This window comes from Neolamprologus brichardi, chromosome 15, assembly GCF_056152115.1.
Source record: "Neolamprologus brichardi isolate AB-2024 chromosome 15, ASM5615211v1, whole genome shotgun sequence".
NCBI classification, from domain to species: domain Eukaryota; kingdom Metazoa; phylum Chordata; class Actinopteri; order Cichliformes; family Cichlidae; genus Neolamprologus; species Neolamprologus brichardi.
In genome coordinates this window covers 11,300,115-11,323,910 of record NC_142118.1, presented here as the reverse complement: position 1 = coordinate 11,323,910, position 23,796 = coordinate 11,300,115, and the positions used below count along the sequence as shown (strand labels likewise).

Sequence of the window (23,796 nt, the reverse complement as noted above, 5' to 3'; positions counted from 1 at the left end):
ATTCTAGATTCTTCTCATTTAAAGACATCATTTGATAGTGTGATCCTGGCACTCCTGAGCTGGCAGTGGCAAAAATATTTTTGACCATGCAGCCCTCCAAGAGGGTGATCTGCCACCCTGCTGCTTTCGGTTTATCCTGAATTAACCTCACATTTAACTTTTCTCAGCATGAACACCCTCCCCTCACCACCTCCCCGACTAATCACATTAGAGCCAGTCCTAGCTCATTCTCCGCTAAACACTGTGTCGTCATCAGGCCAGTCCGGGCAAAACCCGAAATACTTTTCAAATGCATGCACCCCTCTTTAACAATAAAATTAGACAGTCAGGAAGAAGACAAAAATAAATGAGATGGATGGCTCTTAAATCTGTTATTTCAATGTCTGACAAAAATGTATGATCATAATGCTGTCTGCAGCACATTATGAATCACTGTTTGTGAGGCTGATAAATGTGACGCTCTTCAGAGGTCATGAGTGAACACTTTAGCCAAGCTCTTAATGTCAAGTCACGTACTTCAAAAGTATTTTAACATGCAATGAAATGTTGAAATGCTGCTGCTCTGTTGTCTTACGTTGCTGCTATGTTGATGTTGTTTTTCTGCCTTCACCTCCTGGTTTCCTGTGATAGTAACTTGGGTTTTTATCTCGTTCATAGTTCTAATGGCAAGTCTGTGTCATGGTCTGAATCAGGTCCAAGACACCCTCCGAGGGGGGGGAATGTGTGGCACAGACTGTCTGTGCATGTGAGGAAACAGGAAGCCGGCTTGAATCAGACGGCGGTCATCAGGCCCCTAACTAACACCCCCGACCCCCACAGCTGTGAGCCCTCCACCTGCAACACTGGCACCGGCTCCCAAGATCCCCCCCCAGAACCACCTGGCACTAAACCTCTGTACAACCTGACGGAGGAAGACGACGAGGGCGACGCGCAGCGCCCCCTTTGGACTCCAACTAGCACTGATCGGCTGCGAGGGCGGGAGTCTGATTTGGATGAGCCGGCTTCTCTTTTGCCCTCCCACTTGACAGGCCACACCACAGATCGCTTGCACAGGGATGTGGTGGACACGCACAGCTCTCATGCACCTGCACTGAATGACCGCACTGCCAAGGAGGCAATGCCTGCCAACGAGCCTTTGAGCTTGACACCCTCTCACCTTCCTTCAGCTCCACAACATGGGGCATTTGCAGAAGAGGGGCTTGAGGATGAGGAACTGGACCTCTTACACGGCTACATTTATGACGCCAAGGAGGAAGGGGAGAGGGAGGATGGGGAAGGTGAGGATTTAATTCAAAACAAGGCAACACTGGAGGATTCCCTAGCTCTGTCTCCCCCCTCCCCTTTCAGAGACTCTGTGTATTCAGGGGACTCTGTCACCGGCTCCCCCATCATCGATTCGATGCTCGGTAGCCCCTCGGTCTACACCGCCGACATCCTCCGAGACTACGCACACAGCTCCTCAACACTGTGAGAGCAAAAACCAACGCTGGCACAGCGGCTGTCAGCAGACTTGAGCATCACACAGAGTGCATTACACCGACACACACCGACACACAACACGTGCGACGATACGATTTAACATTTCAAGTTTTTAACATTTGTTTATTTGCTCTGACATTTGCTTGCTTAACTGTATTTATTACTCTGCTGTTATCAGTAAGTGGTTAATCCAAAATACAGGTAGACCACAAATTATCTACGAGTGCTTACGTTTCTGAGTGGCCGTGAGTGCACAAAGCCTTCCTGAAAAATGTAAAACTGGGACGCGTGCCAAAACTAGTCAGCTCTCACGCCAAATTTTTTAATGAATGAAGTAACACGGAGAGTCATAATAGAAGATGAAGCTGTGGTTTTTTTTTGTTGTTTTTGCTTTAATAGAGACAGTGCAATTGTAGAGTCTGCAAAAACGAAAACACGGCAAGAGAAACACAGTAGTGTTTGCGCAGCGTGCTTACACATCAAAGACCAAACTTTCTCTAAAGACTGCAATAGCTTAAGTGCATTTCATGCCAGTTTTGATTAGCTCTGCTCTTCTGCTGCAGCACATGCACAGGTCTGTTCATGTGTATAGCAGTCAAAGCTTCATTCAAGAAAATCAACTTTTCATTGAGTATTCATTAAGTAACTGCACCCTTTCTCTAATCAAACCTCATTGCAGTTTATATATTACAAATTAACAAGAAAAGTGAAGTATGTTGTTTGAGTATTGCATTTATGTGCCGCAAGGTGTGCTCATCACAAAAGTAGTATCAACGAACTCAGATCCTGCTGAAGACTCGCGCTGTATGATATGTGACTATGGTTACAATGTGCCAAGCAAAGTTGTTATCAGCCTACAGCCCCCGCTTTCTGTTTTATTTATTTATTTATTTTTATGACGTAGCTGGTAAACAGGTAAATAGGGTGATTGTAGATGATGGCAATGCTGTTTATTTCGTTTACACTAAAACCATAACCCTGAGAATTTTTACGCGCGTGGGAAATGACAACAGAAAAAGATTTTTGCTTTCCACGCTGTGTGGATAGTTCCCACATTTTCTGAGTTTGCTGTGTCATTGTAATGGAAAAACACAGTAAGTTGTACAAGTTATCAAAGTTTGTAATACTGTTAAGCCATCTCTTGTTTTTCACGCAGGTGGTATGTTTGTAATACTAATAAATGTTTCTATATTTAGAATGTCGACAGAAAAACAAAGTTTATACATTTTGCAACTGTCCTCGGATACTCGTCAAAAAGCAGTGTGTTTGTTTTTTTGGTGTAAATTTTAAGTTGAGCCAGTTGTATCCTCTTGAACACATTTGGTTGTAAAAGTAACCAATGATTGATTGCTTCTTGTAACGAGATGATACATGTTTCAATTTTTGTTTAAATCTTGCATTATAAAGTTAAGTAATTTAATTGAGGTTAAGTTTCTTAGTTCTTTTATCTATAAGAATGCAAATAATTTCAAAGTACGAGACTACACAGTACGTAGTGCAATTGTATTGTATTTCCAAATGTTTTTAGTCTATTATAGTGTAAGTTGTTAAATGATCTTAACCAGTGTAAAATATATCAGGTGCCACCTGAAAAACACTGTCAAATCTAGAACGAAATAGGCCTTTATGTTTTGGGTGAGCTGAACATGAAAGATGCTGTAAAATAAAAACAAAACTTATATTAAAAAGACTGATTACTGCCTATATTAGCTGAAAAAACCAAACAAACTAAAACGAAAGTTATATTAGTGAGTCAAACATATATCCTGACCTCCCCCCCCAAACTGATTCTTTAAAATGTTCCAATCTGGCCGACCTGCAAAATGTGAAAACTGTAGGGAAAGAGGGCATGCATTTTGGACCTCATAATTGAACCACATAATGCACTGTGGTGTAAGATGTTAATAATTGCATGAAGATGGTTGTTCAAATTGGCCAAAGATTTCAATTGTCATCACCTTTACAAACCTCGTATTGACTGCCCTTTCATATCACACAAATAAGATGTTTGAGCCAGTGTGTCATAAGTTATATTACATAGTAAGTTACATGATATATTAGCCATGCAGTCTGCTTTTACAAACACTTGTCATTCTAAAGAGCTCTCTTGTTTGACTTTGGTACTGTAATAGGATGCTATCAATGCAACAAGTCTGTTAAATTTCGTTCTCCCTAGATGCCAGGGGCATGTCTAGATGGGGGTCATGGGGTGGCACCATACCCCCATTGATATTTTCTTGAATACTTTACTGAACTTCAGGTTTAATATACTTGTACTTAATGTAAGTATTTCTGTGTTATCCTTTTTCCTGCTTATATGCCACTATATTTTAGATGCAAATGTTATATCTTTAGTTTTTTATTTTCTGAAGATAATTTCTATTATTAAGCCTATAGGTCAGGGGTGTCAAACTCCAGGCCTCGAGGGCCGGTGTCCTGCAGGTTTTAGATCTCACCCTGGATCTCACCCACACCTGAATCAAATGATTAGTTCATTCCCAGGCCTCTGGAGAACTTCAAGACATATTGAGGAGGTCATTTAGCCATTTAATCAGCTGTGATGAATCAAGGACACATCTAAAACCTGCAAGACACCGGCCCTCGAGGCCTGGAGTTTGACACCTGTGCTATAGGTCAAGCAAACAAAAAATATGGAAGAAATTAAATACATCAACAGCTGGAACATACATCAATGGACCAGTAATTGTAATATATAGTTATTGTAGTAGTTTGGGCTAAACACATTCAGAAATTCTAATTCGATTCTATATAATGTGTACCCTTACTTTAGGTTTTTTTTTTTCCAAAACATATTTTGATTAGGAAAGGAGTGCACTATTAAGTTGCTTGAATAGGATGATAACTTTCCCTTGTGTAAAAATCCTACATGCTTTTTTTCCACTTTGCAAAACCTTTATCCAACACAATTTCCTGACCTGTACCACCACATTTAAAAATCCTGGGACCATGCCAGCTCCTCTGGCATTAACATCAGCACAAACCTGTGCACTGGGATCTTCATGGTATGGGTTTCTACAGCCTAGTATCTCCTGTAGGTGTAAACTGTACGTTTTTTCCATGTAGTTAAAGTGGAAAAACCAAGATCTTTTTTTTTTTTTTTTTTTTTTTTAAGATTTCTATGTCTATTAACTTGATTTGAAATGGAATATCCTTGAACTTCTTTACATCACAAGAAAACAAGAATTTTGAGGTGTTTTATAAGCTATTGTGCAATGGTTTTATTATTTTGGCTCAACTGAGATAGTATGGGATGTGCAGAGCACCTTTACTAGAGAGCCATGTTTTTCAAATTAGAGGTTTGGTTCCATTGAGGATTCCTGAGGATTTTTTTTCACTGTTTGTTTTGTTCTTTCACTTAGATGTGCTAAAATGACCCCGCCCCGGCAATTTCCTGAATTTAGCACGCAAAATATTTTGTTTTATTTTTTTTAAAAGGTGCCTTCGAATACGAAACCAGAAACCACGATTTTCGCATGAAAAGCTTTATGTACTCGCACTAGAGGGAGAAGCATACTGTATCAAGATTTGCATTTCCGCCTGAGTCCTGTGACTTATCAGGTGGTTGTAGAGCGTCAGGAGGAGGAGGGGGAGGAGGAGTAAAAAGGAGAATTAGAAAGTTGGGGGGAAACTCGAGTACTTTCTATTGCATCTGGTCTTCAGCTGTAACCGGCCTAGTCCTCCGTCGCTCCTCGCAGGACATCTCTATGAGCGAGAAAGCAGAGGTTGCCTGAGTTTAAGAACAGCTGTCAGTCTCAGCATGGCCGGGGGCTCGGTGTCCGAGTGCAAGGAGTACTTGTTTAAAGTGCTGGTGATCGGAGAACTAGGTGTGGGCAAGACCAGCATCATCAAACGCTACGTTCACCAACTTTTCTCGCAACACTACAGGGCGACGATCGGGGTCGACTTTGCACTCAAAGTTATCAACTGGGACAGCAAAACGCTGGTCAGGTTACAGCTGTGGGACATCGCAGGTAAGGACACGCTCGCTGACGTCATTATAATGGATAATGGATCCGGTGATTTTGGAGCCACGAGATACCAAATCTAACTTTTCTGTGCGTCACGTGTCACATTGGGGAAGTTTCACTTGAGCACGCCACATCGAGACTTCAGAGATATTTTTTTTTTTTTTTATCAGAAAATGATTTAAGATTATAATAATAATCAACCAGAAATGCAGATTTTGTAGATTTTATTTATCTATTTTGCAAAGAGTAAAGTTTTAAACCCGCAGATGGCCACGGATTCAACGGCGCACGGTGGGAATTTCCAGCACAAAAGACCAGTTGATCACGTCTGCTATTCTCTTGCCCACTTTATGATCACAGCAGCTCATAATTGTCAGTGGAATGTAGGTCACGTTGTTATTATCGACTAAGCCCCGCCTCGCTAAACTCGCCGTCATATTGTGGTGTAATTCTCACCACAGCTTACAAGTATCTTTTGTTAAACTGGTCACGATATCCTATCACTGTTACCGTCCTGTGATTCAAACGGCCTGATTTCAGTAAACTTAAGTAACTTGGCACACAGGCCAACGTGTGCATTCCAGCAGCTTGAGTAAGCAAGCTGAGAGGAATCAGAGCAGTGTAAATACAAGTTTCCTGCATGCAGGCGGCACTGCTCAGACTCCCAGTGTTTGTCATCTCCAGGCCCAGAAATATCACACTGTAAACACAAGAGTCTGAGAATGACGCGCTTGAGAGGACAGGTGAGAGAGAGGAAGTGAGCAAAGATGAGAAGTGAGCAAAAAAGACCGACCTTCAAAACGCAAGCAGGAGCCAGGCTGCCAGACACGGTCTACGCGGCTCTTCAGTCAGAGGGAATGAGGGTGTGGTGTGACGTGGGTGAGGGGGTCTCTGCACTGTCCCATTAGCCTCTATCTTTTCATGTTTGATCCCAGTGCCAAAAATCCATCTGACACTGGGGCCTTTGAAATTCAGAACTGTGCTGACTGCGTTGCAACTCCCAGCTCTAATTTGTGATGGTTATCTTTGTGTTGAACATAATGAGATCATGTGACTTAAGGGCCATTAGGAGTGTGACCTCGTGGAAGTCGTTGTGGAAGTGTCAAATTTTAGGGCATATTTTAGAAATTTTACAGTATCAATAACAGGCAAAGTATAAACTGAGGCAGTTTACAAAATGGAAAAATAATAATTTGTCTCTTTTTTTTTAATCAGTAGTGAAACAATCATGATCATGAACATATATTACACTTTTTAAAAATGGCAAGGTGAATAAGACTGCAGTTATTTTGTGTGTTTTCTTTTCTTTATTCAAATGAATTGACTATTTATTGGGAAAAATAGATACTTGATTAAAAAACTGTCCAAAGAATGCAACAAAATTAGGTTTTATTAGATTTTAAGCCCAAATCATCACCAGAAAGGTTTAAAAAAGTAAACAAGTACTTAACAGCCTGAGCCGCTGCTGCCTGAGAAATTATTTCAGTATCCATCAAAGTGGCAAATTGTGTTCCTGACATTTTTAAGCTAGATAAGATTGCAGCTTTTGGCATTTCTGACAGTCTTGTTGCTAAAATGCCGTTTCAAAGTTGTTGTTTTCTTAAGGCTAATAACAGAGCTTTTAAAGACTACAATAAGGTGACCTCTATAAAGTAGTCTAAAGAGACAAAAATTCCATGTGCTGTGGGTAAAGCAGAGGATTTTCAATGAGAAAAGTCTATATGCCAGGAGGTTTGAAGTGGGACAAATTCTGGGCGTAAGTGTTTCTACTACTATTCTGATAGTCTTGGATAAAAAAGGTTGTTGGCTTCTCATCTAACTGTGTTTTTACTGTTGTTGTCAGTCTGAAGTTAGATGCAATGGGTTAAAGCCATTGTGGTTTGATTACAGATGTTTAAAGAAGTGAAAAACAGGATTTATATAACCTATACCTCAAAGGAATTTTTGGTCACTGTGTTTGTTCCTCATCTTGGTTCTTGGTTCACAGCCTGTCGTACCGCTTTGGTGAGCTTAAGTGCTAGATTAGTATCACATTGTTGGATTAGTCAAGTTATAGTGAACAATAAGACAAAACTATAATCATAATTTTAGAGACCAAACAGGGTTTCAAGGGTTTTAAAAATCTCTGTCTGGCTATTATATAAATTTTTCATGATTTAAAAAAAACCCAACAAAAACAATCCCTGCCTCTAGATATCTTCTATTCTTACTTTTTGGCGGGGTTGAGCAGGTCCTTCCTCTCCCTCAATCAAACAAAGCTCATATGCTGAGACAGATCAGGACAGATGGTTAGAAGACTGCTGTTTTTCTTTTATTTATTCCATCGCTTACAGCAGTGACAGAAAGGGGGCGAACATTTGGGTGTCGGGGGGGAGTCATCACAACAACTTGCATGTCTGTCACAGAGTGAGTGGCAGTGTGGGCTCAAGTTCCCCACCATCACTTTGGCCCTGGCAGCACAAGCCCAGTGTGCAGGAGCATCTGTGACTGAGCGCCAGGAAGTGCTGTCTGCCTGTCACACAGCACTTGATTAGAGGATCTGCGAGGGTAAATAAAAGCCTGACACACACACACACACACACACACTTTGATAGGCTGATATCATTAATTAAGACAGGGGAACATGCTAGCATAGATTAGGGAAGGTGTGTGGACCTGGATGTTCTCACCAGGTAGGACGACTCGGTTATTAAACTGCATTATTCACACCTACATCAAGGCCTGCCTTGAGGACACTTTGAGGATAAAATAAGTGACGACACGTGGGTGTAAAAGCTAAAAGCTCGAGGTGTAGTTGCCAAGTCATTAGGACCATTAATGAATGGCCATTAAGCCATTTAATGTACAGAAAAGGAGGAGGAATAATCATCTTGGCAACACTGAAAGCAACTTCAGAGCTTCTTTGTCTTTTACCGACCTCACTAGTGATTACAGTCTAGGAGGAATAACAGTAATCAGAGGACTGTACAACATCGGGGAAGTCAGTGTGAAGCATGCAGGTTTCCCACCCCTTTTCCACTCACAATTGCTACTCTCTCCTGGATTTACTCAAGCCAGTGGACACAATGATTACCGCTATGGCATAGAGTGAAAAGGCCTGCACCTTTTGGGCTCAAACATTGAAGTGATGAACGGTTTCACATTAATGGGATGTGTGCAGTGACTCCTATTGCAGTCCAAACCTTTTGTCCCATTAGGATCCCTCATTTCACCTGAACTTTTTATACCTCAATGATAAACTTCTCTTTATCTCATAGCGCTGCCGCTTTCTAACAGGGTTTGAAAAAGTAGACGCTACCCAGGACGAGGTTTCCAACACAGGTAAACTAAGGAAGAATGAGAATGAGAAGTCTAATTACTAATTTAATTAATAATTAATTAATTACTTTTAATTAATTTAATTACTTTTGCAAAAAATACCCCAAAACTGAAGTGTTCTGTACAAAGCAACTACTCTGTGATAAGAGGCTCTTATCTATTTGAGCTATTTGAGCCAAAAAGGCTGGCAAGGAGCTGTAACTGATTTGATGATTTGATGTTTATGTTATCAGTAATCTGAAGAAACAGTCACTCATTTCGATTACAAATAACAAGAAAACAGGGAAAATAAATCAGTTTTCCGTTACTCGAAGGGATTTTTTTCAGTCGCCCATTGTGTTTGATTTGACACTCTAAAAACGTAATGGTATGACATTAAGCATATTGAGAAAAACACAAACCCGTGATCAAAATATGTAATGTTCTCAAACATTTACACAACTGATTCATTTGCTATCAAAACAGTTGCTGATTAATTTTCTGTCAGTGGTCTGAAAGATTCATCTTCTTGCTGTTTGTGCTCTACTCGTAAACGACCGAATGAAGCCAAATCACTGCCAAGCAATTTAGCTCCTTTTGCCAAGTATGACAGTGCATACTAAATGTGACACTGAGACGTTTTCAAGCACACAGTGTGGCAAGCAGCGCAGCCATCGACGGAAATGGAAGCGAAGGCAGAAAACACAATGTACTGGTCGGTGCGAAATGAAAGGAAATACCAAATGTAAGTGTCTTTGTAAGGTGTTGGACAACCTCAAGGTGCCAGAACAGCTTTGGTGGTTTTCGGCATATATTCACACATCTGAAGTCTAAACTCTCTTGGACAAGCTGAGCACCGTTCTTCCAATTCTCTCATTTGGTGATGATGAAGAGCAGTGCCTCACACCTAAAGCTTTTCGTTTCCAATTGGGCGTCCAGATGCAAATCCTGTAATGTGTGATTCACCTTTATTTTCACACTCTTTGCCGCTCTGCTTTCGGACATCTGGATTTGTTGTTGTTTGCCCAGGTTTTCCTTTAATATGCCACTTATCTGTTTGTATATAACGGGAATAAATCTGATGCTTGTCATCAAATGTATATCTTAAGTAGATCATCAGTCCTTAGATTGATTAAGGATTCAGTCACCTGGGCCTAGAGGCCAGTCATTGACACCCAGGCAACCGCTGGTTGATAGGGAACAGTGCGTGCTCCGGGATCAGAGAAAGACTTCCTAACCACTTGCCAAGTGGAAATGACTTAATTTGTGACGTACAACCCAAACGGAAACAAAGACCATTAACCTTCAAAGTATAAAATGAGCCTTTTGAAGTATTTGGTTGCAGCAGTAGGGCACAACTTTTACCTAAAAGGTGAAAGTTCTCTGTTTCCAGCACTTTTTCAAGTTTCAGGAAAACTCGTAGACTAAACTCAGGCAAGTCAGTGTCTTTTATTCAAACTACAGGGAACTGTGCTAATGTGCTAACAACCAAAGGAATCACAAGGAGATTTTTAATACAGCACCCTCTTTGTAACCAGTCCCCTTTGGCGTTGTGTCAGGAAGGTCATCCGGCACAAGACCGACGTAACTCCCCAACTAGTCAGGAATTACACATTTTTCCTCAGTGACCAGAGGTTGCCGTATTACCTCATAAGTTACCTGATTTAACTCTATACACCGTCTGCTCTCTTAACACTCTAGTGGTAGAGTGGTTGTGTTCTTTTGGCTGTTATCAGCAGTTGTAGTATTACTAATAGTAGTAGCAGTAGTAGTTACTGACATTTTGGTCACTTTTTGGTGTATTCTTACCACCAACAATAGAGGTTAAGACCAAGAAACCTCTCCCTACCCGTTCTAGAAAGTTGCACAGATTCCCACAGGGCTGTCAGCGGCAGTAGCACTGTAATTATGAATTAAATTTCTAAATTAAGGTGCTCACAAAAACCTCTTAGCACAAAGTGAGGAGGGAAAAAAGGCTGTGGATTCAGTTCAGACTGTTCAGCGGTAAAGGCTGTAGTAAGCTGTAGTAAGTCATGTCTCACATGCTGCTCTGAGGAATTTGAACGTGCCAGTCATGTGTTACGCTCTTTTGAAACTCGTGCTGACGACTACCTTCGTGACTGGGCCCGATGTTGCTACTTTAGTGTTGATGGGGGGAGTGTGCGGGGAAGTTTTGCAGCCAGTTGCTTCCTAACAGCAGACGGTGACTGCTGCTGTTGTTACTGCCATGTCTGGCTTGGACAGTTTCTATGGTAACCCACCCACAGGATAGCAATATCTACGAACGTAGAGGAAACTAGGGTTGCTAGGGCTTTGGATAATGATGAGACTTCGCTTTATTTCAGTCTCTCCCACACAGCAAACAGAGATGATACAGTGAATCTAACTAAACCATTTCAATTTCATCAAGTACTTCTGTAACTGAAAATTTATGAAGATTTCATAAGCGGAGTGTCTAACTGCACTTAAAGGTCATGCACCCGTGTTTATCAGTGTGGTCGACTGAATTAGACCAACCCTGTTTAAAGCCCTTGACATTCAACAAAGTTTGTTTTCTCTCTGGGTAGATTTAGTTTTCCACTTCTTTAGTTTTCGATGCTGTTGCCTAATATTGTGCTTTTAATGCAGAAGCACACACCTTTGTACTTTCCTGATATCTCATGCTCCTCTGTGGCATGCTCTGAGTAAATACACAATTCTTGCTCAGTCCATTCCCATGTTTTTCTGCTGATTGGGTTAGGAGCATATGACACTCATTACTGCTTTTGATGTAATTAAATTTGTTCTTCTTTTTTTTTTAAATAGTAAAATGTCCTTGAAAATTGCTTTTACAGGAAAGTAAAGCAGCTTGATAGATGGATCTCAGATAGAAAATCTGTAGTCTGTATCCATTTAGAATTTTATTTCCTATGAAAATCCATACAGTAAAAACTTTTTTTAAGCTGTAAATGCGCTTTGAAGCAGAATAATTTAAAAGAACTGCAACACAACAAAGGCCAGGCATTGCAGGATTTGCATTTAACTTTTGTGACTTTTAGTGGTTCCACAGTGTAGTGGTTTACACATTTGCCAGACAAGTGGAAAGAAAAGATGGGAAAGATCCTGGAAGGAGACACAAACCTCTTGAATTGTGAAGGCCATCTGATGTAGAAATCTGCCAAATCAAATATGTGGAGCAGCTGAAACTACCTAAGGAAACCTAAGGTCAGTGACTCACATGGGAAAAACCACAGCAACTTGGGAATGCTCTGAAAAGCAAACAAAAAAACCCAAACAAACCCCTAGACAATCGTATAGCAGCCAGGTATGTGGAGCAACCAGACAGCAGTCGGAGTATCTGAAAGGTTAGTGAGTGATATATGGAAACCTTGCGAATACCCGAAAAACTTCTAATCCAGTTTTTGACAGTTCAGCAACTTATTGCTTATTGTGCAACGTTTCCCCCCACCCAAATTCAAGATAGAATCATAAAACATAAATTCTTCAGGACAGTGGTTTTGGACTTTTTGGAGAAGATTGGATTTATTTTAAATATGCTGTTGTTATACTGTTCCCTAATCCAAAAAATCTTCTTTTTTTTTTACTAATCTGAATAAAACATGCTCTACTATATTTAAAATCAACTAATACAAGTGAAAATATTTGTAAATATCAAAATTATTCAGTGGTCAGCATTGTTCTGTCACTCCATTTGGGCAAAATCATATGTCGTCCTATAATACCTTGCAATGAATAAAAAGAAAAGAAGCCTTAAAAATGATTAAGACAGTACTTCCATCTATATTCTGCCCTTGCCTTCGCTATCCTGGATGTATGAGCTTTACAAGGCTTGGAAATGAAAGCCTTATTTCAGTCTATCGGCTCTTTATCCCACTGTGTCGTGTCTCTGGTGAATTCACCTGGGGTTATATCCGCTAAAATTAGACTCTCAATTATGAGCAATTACCGTCAGGCCTGTGGGCCCCACAGTGTATTCACTCTCTTGCTCACACCCGCACTGCGCCACGCCACTCCAGTTTATTGCGTGACTGGGTAAGTACAGTAAAGTGAAAGTGCGCTGGGTAAAGCTTTGCTCGCACTTCCTCAGTCTCATTTTTGCTTCATTATTTGTTTGCGACTCAATAATAGTAAAGACTGCAAATGATCTAACACGCTGAATACTTGGAACTTTCCCTGCAGCAGTGTGGCATAAATATGTGCTAGATCCATCACATGTTACCTCAAGCTTATCGTGCCCTGCTGTAATTGCAGACACTCGCTCTAAATATGATAAACAAGCAGGTGCTTTAAAGGCTTCATTTGTGGTAATATGCTAAGTAACTATACCTCTCGGGGTGACCCAATATTTGAATAGTTAGTTAAGCATAGCATATGGACTAAAATGTCCTCAGCAGTAGTCCTAATCATGTGATTACAAAGGCAAGTTCAAACTGGGTGCTGTTGTAAATTTGTCCCCATTAGAAAATTAAAAGACCCGTGGTTTTATTACATGCAATGGCATTTAAGAGCCAGGACCTCTTAGTGGAGCTGATGTTGTCTTACAACTAGGAACCATATGCAAGAGAGCATATGTCCGAGAAACTGTTCCCATAGAGATAAGATGGATATGATTTAAAAAGTAGAAAAGCAAGCATCCTTATCTAAGTTTTGACGCTAAAGTGCTTTTGTTATATCTGGTAAATTTAAACCACTGGCTCTTGACAGGAAAAAGATTAAATCTGTGGAGGAATCTCCAAAGCTGTATGTCTAAAAAGGGAGCTCATGCTTGTGCTCAGTCCTACTAGCTACTAGTGGTTTTAGGTTAGGGCAGTACTGACACACTGCACTGAAATATTTAGACTGGCCCATTTAATGAGTGCGAGCTAAAGCCTTGTAACATGATAAAAAAGTGTAATCAAGTAACCTAATAAGTCAAATATATGCATATATAAATTGACAGAGTAAGTTTTATTTTGAATGCGATGTAGTGATGCTGGTATTTAACTCATCTCTGCTCTATTGCTCTGCTGAACAAGGATACTTGCCTGCTGAAACATCAGTGGCTTCCATGCATAAACAATTCAAATAGAGCTGTGTCCTACTTTCATTTCTTTTATTGTTGCCAACAATTGTCTGAGCCTACTAACAACCCAGCACCTGATGCAGTTCACTGCAATTGGTATATTCCTGGCCTATCGGGACTGTCCAGAGATATGAAGTATCACAAGTTCCAAAGCTGTTGCTACTGCTACCTTCTGGAGGTTGCTTTGCTTACAAGCTTGCAGTATTAAAAAAAACTGGGTGCCCTTCATCCATCACTTGCATCAAAGTATCAACTGCTTGACTTCCCACCAAAGACCATAAAGATGAACCATTAATGATATGGCAACCCCTTAATTCTTACAGAGACATTTTGGTAAAGTAATTAAGACCTAAGGTTATGTAGTTCCTAAGACAGTTTTGGTATTTCAGCTGCCTGATAAATCTGCACACTATGGATGTGTAACACTTGTATGTTCCCTGGAAAAAGCCTTTTCCTTTGTACACCTTTGGAGATGTGGTTTAAAAACATTTCAGAGTGTACAAGTGCATTGCATGTGCTGAACTCCCTGCACACCTGAACTAAAGTGAAATAAGACAGGAAGGTTAAAGCATGTAATTCAGTTCCTAGTAATATTTACTTCCCCCCAGGGAGTATTTCCTCTTTAAAGTTTCATTTTAAAAGTGCAAATAAGAAAATGGAAGTGCTCAAGTACTGAGGTTTCAGTAATAATTACAGTTATTCTATGAAACTGTAAGCATTCCCATCATGTTTTGACATTTAAAAAGCATCTACTGCACTCAGTATAAAATCTGTATTCTTAATAGTTGGTTGATTTAAGTATCCATATGTAACAAAACCAAAGGAAGCAGTTGGTCTTCACTGGTTGTAAAACTCTTAATGAACTGGGATGAAAAACGTGATCCAGATTGAAAGTGACACACCTTATACTGCTGGTAATTTCCCTTGCTTTGGCTTGGTGAAATATCACCTCAGATTTTCTTAGAGAATGACTTCAGAGAGTAGGCTTATTATAGTGGCAGATTACTCCTGTCATTCATAGTGTGTGTGGATTAAACCCGTGGCAAATGAGAAAAATAGGTCAACTAGTAACCATCTTTTTGGCCACATTTAGAGGGGAAATTATTTCATTTCTCACCATGTTGTTACAAATTGGAGTAAGAAATGACAAGTCCGAGTACTAAATATTTATTTATTCAGATACTGTTTGCCGTTCATTTCAGGTGAATTATCACATGTCTTTGCAGGGTCCACACGTCCACGATTTTTTATTTTATTTTATTTTTTTCCGAACCGTATTATTTATCTTTTAGTTGCTTTTAGCTGTTTTGTAAAAACTGTGCATTTACCGCTGCTTCCTTTTCCCACCCCTCAGGTCAAGAGCGATTTGGGAACATGACGCGGGTGTACTACAAAGAAGCCGTGGGGGCATTTGTGGTGTTCGATGTAACAAGGGGCTCCACATTTGACGCCGTGTCTAAGTGGAAGCATGACCTAGACAGTAAGGTGAAGCTGGCTAACGGCAACCCCATCCCCTCAGTGCTGCTCGCCAATAAATGTGACCAGAAGAAAGAGAACTCCAACAACACAGCTCTAATGGACAATTTCTGCAAAGAAACTGGCTTTCTGGGCTGGTTTGAAACCTCGGCTAAGGTGAGAAAGTGCCAGTGGACAAAAGCCGTTTAATTTTATATACATTCCTCTCTAGAGCTGGGTGACGCTCTTCTTTTTAAACTTGTGTCCTCTCATATTTATTCTGCACTTTAAAACATCCTACAGCAGCATGAAATGAAAAGTTAAGGCAGGCTGAAGTATTTCCTTTAAAGTCAGCTGAGTCATTGTTAAACATGATTAGTGCTGGATTCAAATCACGTTTTACACGTGAATGTGACTTGTGTTCAATAACAGCTTTGTGCTCAGTGCTCATGTAGCAAAGTCAGAATAAAAGGAGATACTTGATACTTTTGCTGAACAGATTTTTAAAGACAGGAAATCCTCAAAAGTTAATCCAAAGAGAAGTGAGACATCTTCTGTGTGGCGTAATCAAGTTAGGTTGACTGTAGTTATTGTGAAATTGTTACACGTTCTTGTTTTTTTTTAGTCAGAAGCCCATTCAGCAGTTGTTCATGTTAGCATTTTTGATTCAGAATTCAGTGTTACATATTGTCCTGAATTCGTGATTTGAGGTGAAGACAAACGACTGCCAAGTCCCAGTAAGGTGTGTCAAAACGATTATTTTATTAACATATGATGTACATATGGGAAGCCGAGCACGATCCCTCACACAGCATCGATCTTCCCAGAACAACACATGGGGTGTCATATATATACGAAAATAGTGCGTCACAAGCAGATAATCAACAAGCATAAGTTCCAGTAAGTTTCCAGAGATCCTAGGACATATTCTAAAAAAGAGCATTTCCTTCCTATGTTCCTCCACTATCGCCAGATGCTTCCTGTTATTTCACTTCACTTATCTGTGGAATTAAACTGTCACGTATGCAGGTACAACTTGCAGTTTTGAGCAAACCAGTATCTATCTAAATACTATATATGTGTGTGTGCAGGCACCCTGTGTGTGTCTTGACCTCAGTGCATGACCTTACTCGACAAACAAAGACATTTCAGAAGCATACTCCCTGACTCCGTTTGAGTCGTGTGTTACCAGGCAGACTCCAGTGCAACATGAGGGCACACAGGCCTTTATTATATTCCTATATAATATGTGGTAAATTGTAAGCATGTATGCAGTCTTTCATTAGCCCAACAGGTACGCCAATTGATCGATCAAACTCACGCTGACCGAAGCTTCCGACCATTATCAACTGAGCTTCAACTCTTTAATTAGCACAAAAATGCAATATGTGTATAACATGATTACAGCTGCACCTGCAATGAAAGATTATTATGTAATTCAGCTAACACCTGAAATACAGACTTCAATGTAACATCAACAGTTTCAATAAATGCGTTTCAAACAATAATGATAACTCATAAGTGATAATAAATCATAAGTGATGCAACCGTAATAATAATGATTACGAATAGTAACAGTAAAATAATTTTCCATCTCCACAATATGGAGGCCTGTAAGTAATTTGCATTAGAAAGGGCTGCAATCTGTTTAATGACTTAAAAATTACCGAATACATTGGAACAATTAAATTTCTTTTCAAAGAAGACAATCATCAATCCAGCTGTCTTTGGCATGCATGCATGCACGCACAATATCTGGTAAAAAAGTTGTTGGACAGCTGGTGTGATAAGGTATCACATGACAGTGATGAATGTTACAGCCCAGAGCTGCAAGGATTAGAGGGATAAAGGTTTGAATGATAATGTTTTGTAGTGTTTCTTTTCAACTTGCGCCATGATGTCACTGGTTTGCTATTACTATCTTGAGATTGCTGCCCTCTTGCATTTGCTTTGTAAGCTAATTCTCATCTCTCTCTTCCACACACTTTAATTTAAAGGTCCCACATCCTACTGCTTGGAGATATATTAATGTTAATGGTGTTTGTTCTCTACGCCCTTTTAAAGGACCGTTATCCACGTAGAAAGAAGGGAAATTTAGATACGCTCATACTTTACAAAGTTTAGAAAAATCTTATAACTCTTTGAGAGTGGATTGGAAATAGGGCCTTTTAAAAGATAAATTAATCATTAATCAACCGAATCATTACTGGTAATTAATTAACTCATAAAATGTTCCGATAGGTATAATATTTCCATCTGAAATAAAGTGTAGTGCTAAACTTAGTTGTGCTGAAAGTTCTGTGCCTCAGTTGTTAGTACATGTTGTAGAACTTTGTTTTGTGATCATGAATATTCTATATTTTAAGACTCCAAGGAGACCTCTTTTTTTTTCTCCCTCAGTGAGCCTCTTCCTTCTTGGAAGCTTCAAAATGACAAGCCGATAAACCGGGAAATGCCTACAGTCACGCACATGTACATTTCAAATAACAAACATCCATTATGTTTCCATGTTGTGGAATGCTTTGATGACTCTGGAATCAGCTGTTTCCATTTAGCTCATTCTAAATAACTGTTGTTCCTGGAGCTGTGCTACATACCGAGTCATGTGACGTGTCTATGTGGGCGTGTGATGAGTGCAGAGCCAGTTCCTTTCTGTGGGTTAATGTTTTGTGTGCCTGTCACACTTGCACTAAACTCAACCCACAACAGCCTGCGACTGGGATTCTGTTAATAAGTGCCAAACATTCATGCTGATTCAAATGACGAAGAGCATATTTTCCCTAAGACAGTACAAGGGGAAAATGCAAAGTCACGGTGAACTATGAGCTATAATGTCGTCAACAACCACATGCCATTACAATTTATTAAAAGAAATTACTTTAAGACTAGCTTGATTGAGCTAGCATACCAGTAAGTACTGTTTTAGCTCAGTAGTCTTTAATAGAGTAAATACTACAAACCAGTTTATTTCATTATATTTTAAATCTTTATTTTATTTCTGTTCGCCTTTACTTGAGGTGCCCAGGCCTTTTTTGAAAACATCTTTGCTACTGTAGAGTCTGAACAAAACCCATAAATATTCATTACCTCTTCAACCCATGCTATGACAGCTTTTGGGCCACAGTGTGAAGGACAAAGGCAAACAGTGATTTTCAGCCTGTCTCTGCTGGTCTCACTTTTGCCTTCTGTTACCCAGCTAAACAGGCTGGTTCACATAAAGGGCTTTCGTGAACTTCTGAAACTGCTCTGAGGACCATAGTGCAGGCCAAGGCAGAGGAAATTTCCAGTCTCCATACATACTGTGCTGCAAATGACTTTTTGTTTTAATTATGATTTTTTTTTTATCACCTCTCTAATATATGCTTTGACCTTTCTATAGGACAACATCAATGTGGATGAAGCTGCTCGATTCCTGGTAGAGAACATCTTGGCTAACGACAAAGGTTTGCCATATGAGGAGAGCAATGGAGACAGGATCAAACTGGACCAGGAGACTGTGGCTGCTGAGAGCAAGTCAGGCTGCTGCTAACACTCAATCCATTCACATTAGCCTCCCTTTGGCACCCATCCAGCCTGTGGCTCCTGCTCTCTATTGCAGCCTTGGAGAGGAATATATTTTTTGGGGTTGTTTTTATTTTTTGTGAGTCTTCAAAGCTCCAGGAACTTCTCTTTTCACTGATGCCCATTTTGACCTCTGTATCCGTAGTTTTTACACAGATACATTTTTTTTTTAGATTTGCCTTAACCGCTCCCCTTCTTGTATCTACACAACTCTTTCAGGATCTTCGGTGCTGTCTTCATGTTAGGGTGCATTTCACCACCACCAGCAAACCTCACCTCACTCACTCACCCCTTGTTGTTCTGACAGCCTCTGAAGGTTCGAGACTGTATCGCACTGAAGAAGGGTTCAATCTAAGCAAAAGGCTGAGAAACCCAAGCTCTAAAATAACCTGTAGCATTTCAAAGTCTGTGTGTTTTCTTTGCTGTACTTTCTCTCAGCCTCCTTCTGTTTATTTTTGTCACCCAGCAACAAAAAAGTGTCTCAGAACCAACGTATGTGGACTTTAATGGCCCTTAATTTTTCATCTTACAACAGCAAATCATGTTTGTGTCTGTAGCTTTTCTCTTTTTTAGAGTACCGTGTAAAAAAGCAAGTAAATGGGCATCTTAGTTAAGTATTATCTTATTAGAAATGTGTTGTCTTAATGCCATATTTTCTCTATAAGTGCCTTAGTTGATTCATATTTTAGTGAGGCAATGGATCGCGCATTTACTTTACACAGAAGTATACAGCTGGACAATGAAGTATTTCAGTAATAAGAGTAACAATAAAAACTTTAATGATGATACTAAATGAGACAATAGGAAACCTTTCTTTGATTGTCTCTCCACTGGTACGATAGTATGTTCATGTATGTTTCAGTATGCATTTTTAAATTGTGTTGGATTATGTATTGTATACCTTTGGAATTTGTGAAAAGCAGAAACAGACTACTGGGACTACGCTCAGTCGTCTTTTTGGATGCTAATCTGTTAAACTGTTCAGATGAAATGCAAAGGATTTTTTAAAAACACGTTTACATGTAGAAATACTTAAAAAAACAAAAAAAAAAAACCTCAAGACCAAAACTAGAATAAACATTCGAACAGGTTTGTGCTGTCCACTTGTGATTAACTTGTCTGCTCAACTGTATGAATTGATTAAATGTGTTTATCGGAACTCTATACATATGTAACAAGAAAACACTGTGACAGTGTACATTACCAATCTTTTATTACCAATCAATCAATCATGTTGCATAATCTGCTCGTAGATTGTATGAATTAGTAAACGTATTCCGATCCGTATACCTAAAAGATCATAGCAGTATAACTATTCCTTATTATATTAATACCCTGCTTTTATTGGCATGTAGAAATTCAAGCATGGCTGAGCTGGGAATATTCTCCTAGTAACAAATTTCTTATTAGCATTATGAGCACAAGCACTAATGCTTGTGAGGACTTGGATCTCTTCATAGGAAATACACACTGCAATTGTTGATCAGAAGTGCTTTATTAACACTAATTTTGAAAACTATATATACCACATTTTAGAAAACACTATACCCATTGTGTTAAACTTACCTTTAAGTAATTCAAAGCACTGACGACAGCTGTATTTGTGAAAACTACAGTGTGTGTGTGTATGTGTGTGCAGGGTGCTCCATGTGACTCCTCTCACGAAACAGTGTGTGATAGTCATCAGACAGGGTTCTCTCACTACTAGAGCTTGTGCTCTTCCACACACCTAGCACAGAGATCTGCCAGCTGTTAAGCCTACAAGCACTAGTGTAACATTTTTCATTGTTGGTACTCCAGTCTGCTTCAGCTTATGAAACTCTGCAGCATATTCTGTAGTTTTTGGTAGTAATGCTTTTAATTTCATTTTATGTTAAGGAATTCTTCTAATATATCAAATATACACCGCTTTCTTGTGGTAGATGGGAAGATGCTTAAAATTTAAATATGTCCATCCTTCACTATAGCAACAAGAGACGCAACTGTTCAAGGCCTCTCCCTCCCGCGTTACAGCTCGGTTGCGTAGCAACGCATAAACTTTCAAGAGCAGTTTGACAAAGACAGAGAGACGATGATAAACAAAGGCCGCCTCTAGAGTCTCCTTCTCTTACTATGTGAGTTGCCCGCGTCTTTGCCACAATAATGTCCAAGGCACATCCAAAGAAAAAGGAGTCATCTTCCAGCAAAGTGTCTTTATCCGACCGGCAGACGGAGTGAGTTCAGTGTAATGAAAGGAGAGACATAGTTAGCTTTAGCGTTAGCTACCATTAAGCCACTTAAGAAGAGATGTACTTTAGTATTTACAGTATTTCTTTCGTTGTCTGAGGGTAAAAGGGAACTGGTTGGGTTTATGTAATAAATCGGTGAGCTGGTTAACTGTGTTGTTTAAAAACTCGCACAGAACAAATGAAGTATGTCATAATTTCAGAGCAGCGTCTCTAGCAGCCACTTCCTCTGAGAGCCTAGGAGGTGTGGGGAAATACAGGGTCCCCATTTGGCCCGAGTGGAATGATGCAGACGTCAACAGGGAGAAATGGGACTCAAACAGAGGTCCTGAGGATGGCAAGCCAACCAAGAGTCCTAGTGCTGTAAATATGAAGAGGACAATATTTACTTTTTTTTTTTAAATAATCAGTTAATTTATCATTACCCAAACTACCCTGTAAAGAATATATGTAAATGTATGTAATATGTGTAGCTAGGGTTACGTAAATTGTAAAGTTGTGTTAATTTATGGTTTCTGTACTTCACATTCACTTTGTTCCCTTTTGTATGCAGCCATTTTTTGAGGATCCCGAAGGAAAGCTTCTTCTGCCTCCGTGTTTAAAAGTTCACACCTGGAAGCGCCCAGCAGAGTTTATTGTTGACAAGGTAACCTTCATGCTTCTGTTACCTGCCCGCCTCGATTTTGCACTGATGACTGTTGTTATACAAAAGGGCTTTCCACCTAGACATCGGCAGTTCATTTCATGTTTATATACCTTGCAAGGTTAACAATGATATACAGGGTCCAGAATATGTGTGCAATAGGTTTACACATGAAATTTTAAGACAATTCCTACTTCCTTTAGCCTTTTCTGCCATTTGTCATTATTGGATACTTTCTAGACTACAGGATAGATCTACTAATAAAAAAGGCAGGCTAAACCTGTTTTAACTTTCTGTGTTTCTTTGCCACACAGTGTGAAATATAGTTATGGAAACATGCTCTCTAGTCACCTCCAATGAAGTTTTAATTGCATCACTCCACTTTTCTGTTACCCCCTTCTTAGTGCAGTATTGAGCAATTACTGCAGGCTTCCTGTTTTTTGTATTAGTCCTTGCCAGGTCACATGCTGCCTTTTCACTCAAGATGTCAAAATCATTTAATTAATTTCATAAAAGAGGAGCAGAGGCGAATCACAAAAGCCATCAGCCATGCAGATGGAGGCAGCAGCTCTTCTACAGCATTCTGTCTTCAGTCTGTTTCCACAGAAAGTATTACTAGATTAGTCACGTTGTTTTTGGATATGGTTTAAATTTGGCTCTTCCTTAGAGTAGCTTGCAATTGTACAAAACGTTTTTGTTTTTTTTTATCTTGCAGCCTGCCTTATAGTCAGCTGACCCATTTATCCATTTTTAATTAGTAACATGGTAGAAGCTATGAACTTGGTTGTCAAATATTCAGTGCAGACACAGTTCTGGGAGTGTCATGGTAAGGTTACACCAGTTTAGGCCCTGGGTTGAGCTGACTATGTAGGTCCCTCATTCTTGTGTACTTTAAATTGGTGACCTTTGACAGCAGTATTGTAATGCTGATATGTTATTACAATGAATGCTATGCACACATGCTACTATACACTTTATCCTGATTCTCAAGCGAATAAATGTCTTTTATAATTTACCTACAGTGAAAACTCTTTTGCTTTATTTCAGACTCCCACTGTCGTTGACAATCAAATGACATTTGACCTAGTCTCCCCTAATTGTCATCTGCTTTGTAGTGAGGTTAGTATTCAATATTTGTTTTTCTACTTTACACTGACTTGTTGTTAGCTGTCATCCATCAGTGCTCAGATAGTCTAATTCCAATGTCAGCAGAGTGATGTCTGACTGACAGAAACAAATTATATGGGGGAAGATGTAATGCCCTTTGTGAATTAAAAATCAGATGATTGAGGGTTTCGCTAACTGATACAGACCGTTTTTCCTCTCTCTTTTCTATCCTGTCTCTGCTCCATGTTCCATGAAGCTGATGAGGTGGATTGTCAGCGAGATCCACATTCTTTGGATGCAGTTTAACTGCCCATCTACAGAGGACGAGGGATGGAGACCTTGGGGGCACATCTACTCTATGTGTAAGGTGGTGAATGGTCATGTGCCACTTTTCAACAGCTATGGCAAATACATCATCAGACTTTACTGGATGGTAAGGATCCAGACACATACTCAGACGTAGCTATGGTTCGGAAGAAGCCCTTTTTACTAGTGAGAATTGCTTTGGTTTGACATTTATGCAGAACTAGAAAATTCTCTTAGCGCTGCTTAGGAAGTCGCAGCTTTACAGCAACTGTTTATTAATGAATCTTTTAAAAATAGGCATAGCTGGATTGCAAAACATTGTCATACATTCTTCAACAGACTGCAGGATGTAGCATATGAGTAGGGAGTGGTAACGGACTGATGGGGGATGTAGGGGGGGAAGGGATGAGAAAGCCTTATCCTCTCAGAGCTCAAATCAATCAGTCTCGCTGCTGTACCAAAAGTGGCTGGGCTTCATACATTGCCTGATGAATAGATAAGGCTTAACAGGAGTCAGCTGCTTCTCACAGAGCAAAGCTCAAGTTTGATAACTACACTTAGTAAAACCCTGAGAGCAGGCACAGCCTATGAGGATTTTTTGCACGATAGCGTCGTTCAGTTTGATTATGTGTAAGTGTAAAGACTTCACAGGTTTAAAAACATCATCGCACA

General features: G+C 39.8%; 3 protein-coding genes across 8 annotated transcripts in view; all 3 read left to right on the top strand.

The window, feature by feature from the left end:
- Window positions 1-2,695, top strand: part of grm1a (glutamate receptor, metabotropic 1a) — a 33,701-nt gene extending 31,006 nt beyond the window's left edge. For both annotated transcript variants that reach the window (XM_035910490.2, XM_006797041.2), the window contains exon 9: window positions 658-2,695. In XM_035910490.2, the coding sequence (XP_035766383.1) occupies window positions 658-1,471 (814 nt within the window). In that variant the 3' untranslated portion in view covers window positions 1,472-2,695. The remainder of the gene's footprint in view (window positions 1-657) is intronic.
- Window positions 2,696-5,042: 2,347 nt separating this feature from the next.
- On the top strand, window positions 5,043-19,927 carry rab32a (RAB32a, member RAS oncogene family). The gene is made up of 3 exons (XM_006797043.3): window positions 5,043-5,471; window positions 15,182-15,459; window positions 18,662-19,927. The coding sequence occupies exons 1-3, from the start codon at window positions 5,258-5,260 to the stop codon at window positions 18,809-18,811; spliced, it is 642 nt and encodes a 213-aa protein (XP_006797106.1). The 5' UTR covers window positions 5,043-5,257; the 3' UTR covers window positions 18,812-19,927.
- Window positions 19,928-20,872: 945 nt separating this feature from the next.
- adgb (androglobin) overlaps window positions 20,873-23,796 on the top strand; it is a 40,302-nt gene continuing 37,378 nt past the window's right edge. For 4 of the 5 annotated variants that reach the window (XM_087852340.1, XM_087852342.1, XM_087852343.1 and 1 more), the window contains exons 1-5: window positions 20,873-21,056; window positions 21,272-21,431; window positions 21,622-21,714; window positions 22,759-22,830; window positions 23,075-23,251. In XM_087852340.1, the coding sequence (XP_087708466.1) occupies window positions 20,986-21,056; window positions 21,272-21,431; window positions 21,622-21,714; window positions 22,759-22,830; window positions 23,075-23,251 (573 nt within the window). In that variant the 5' untranslated portion in view covers window positions 20,873-20,985. The remainder of the gene's footprint in view (window positions 21,057-21,271; window positions 21,432-21,621; window positions 21,715-22,758; window positions 22,831-23,074; window positions 23,252-23,796) is intronic. The other variant, XM_087852344.1, reaches the window with a different exon arrangement.

What these genes read in the sequence shown, in the direction of transcription:
- rab32a (XM_006797043.3), top strand. Translation starts at nt 5,258, where the DNA reads ATGGCCGGGGGCTCGGTGTCCGAGTGCAAGGAGTACTTGTTTAAAGTG. An exon ending in ACAGCTGTGGGACATCGCAG is followed by an intron (nt 5,472 to 15,181) that starts GTAAGGACACGC and finishes CCCACCCCTCAG; the next exon opens with GTCAAGAGCGATTTGGGAAC. An exon ending in GGTTTGAAACCTCGGCTAAG is followed by an intron (nt 15,460 to 18,661) that starts GTGAGAAAGTGC and finishes ACCTTTCTATAG; the next exon opens with GACAACATCAATGTGGATGA.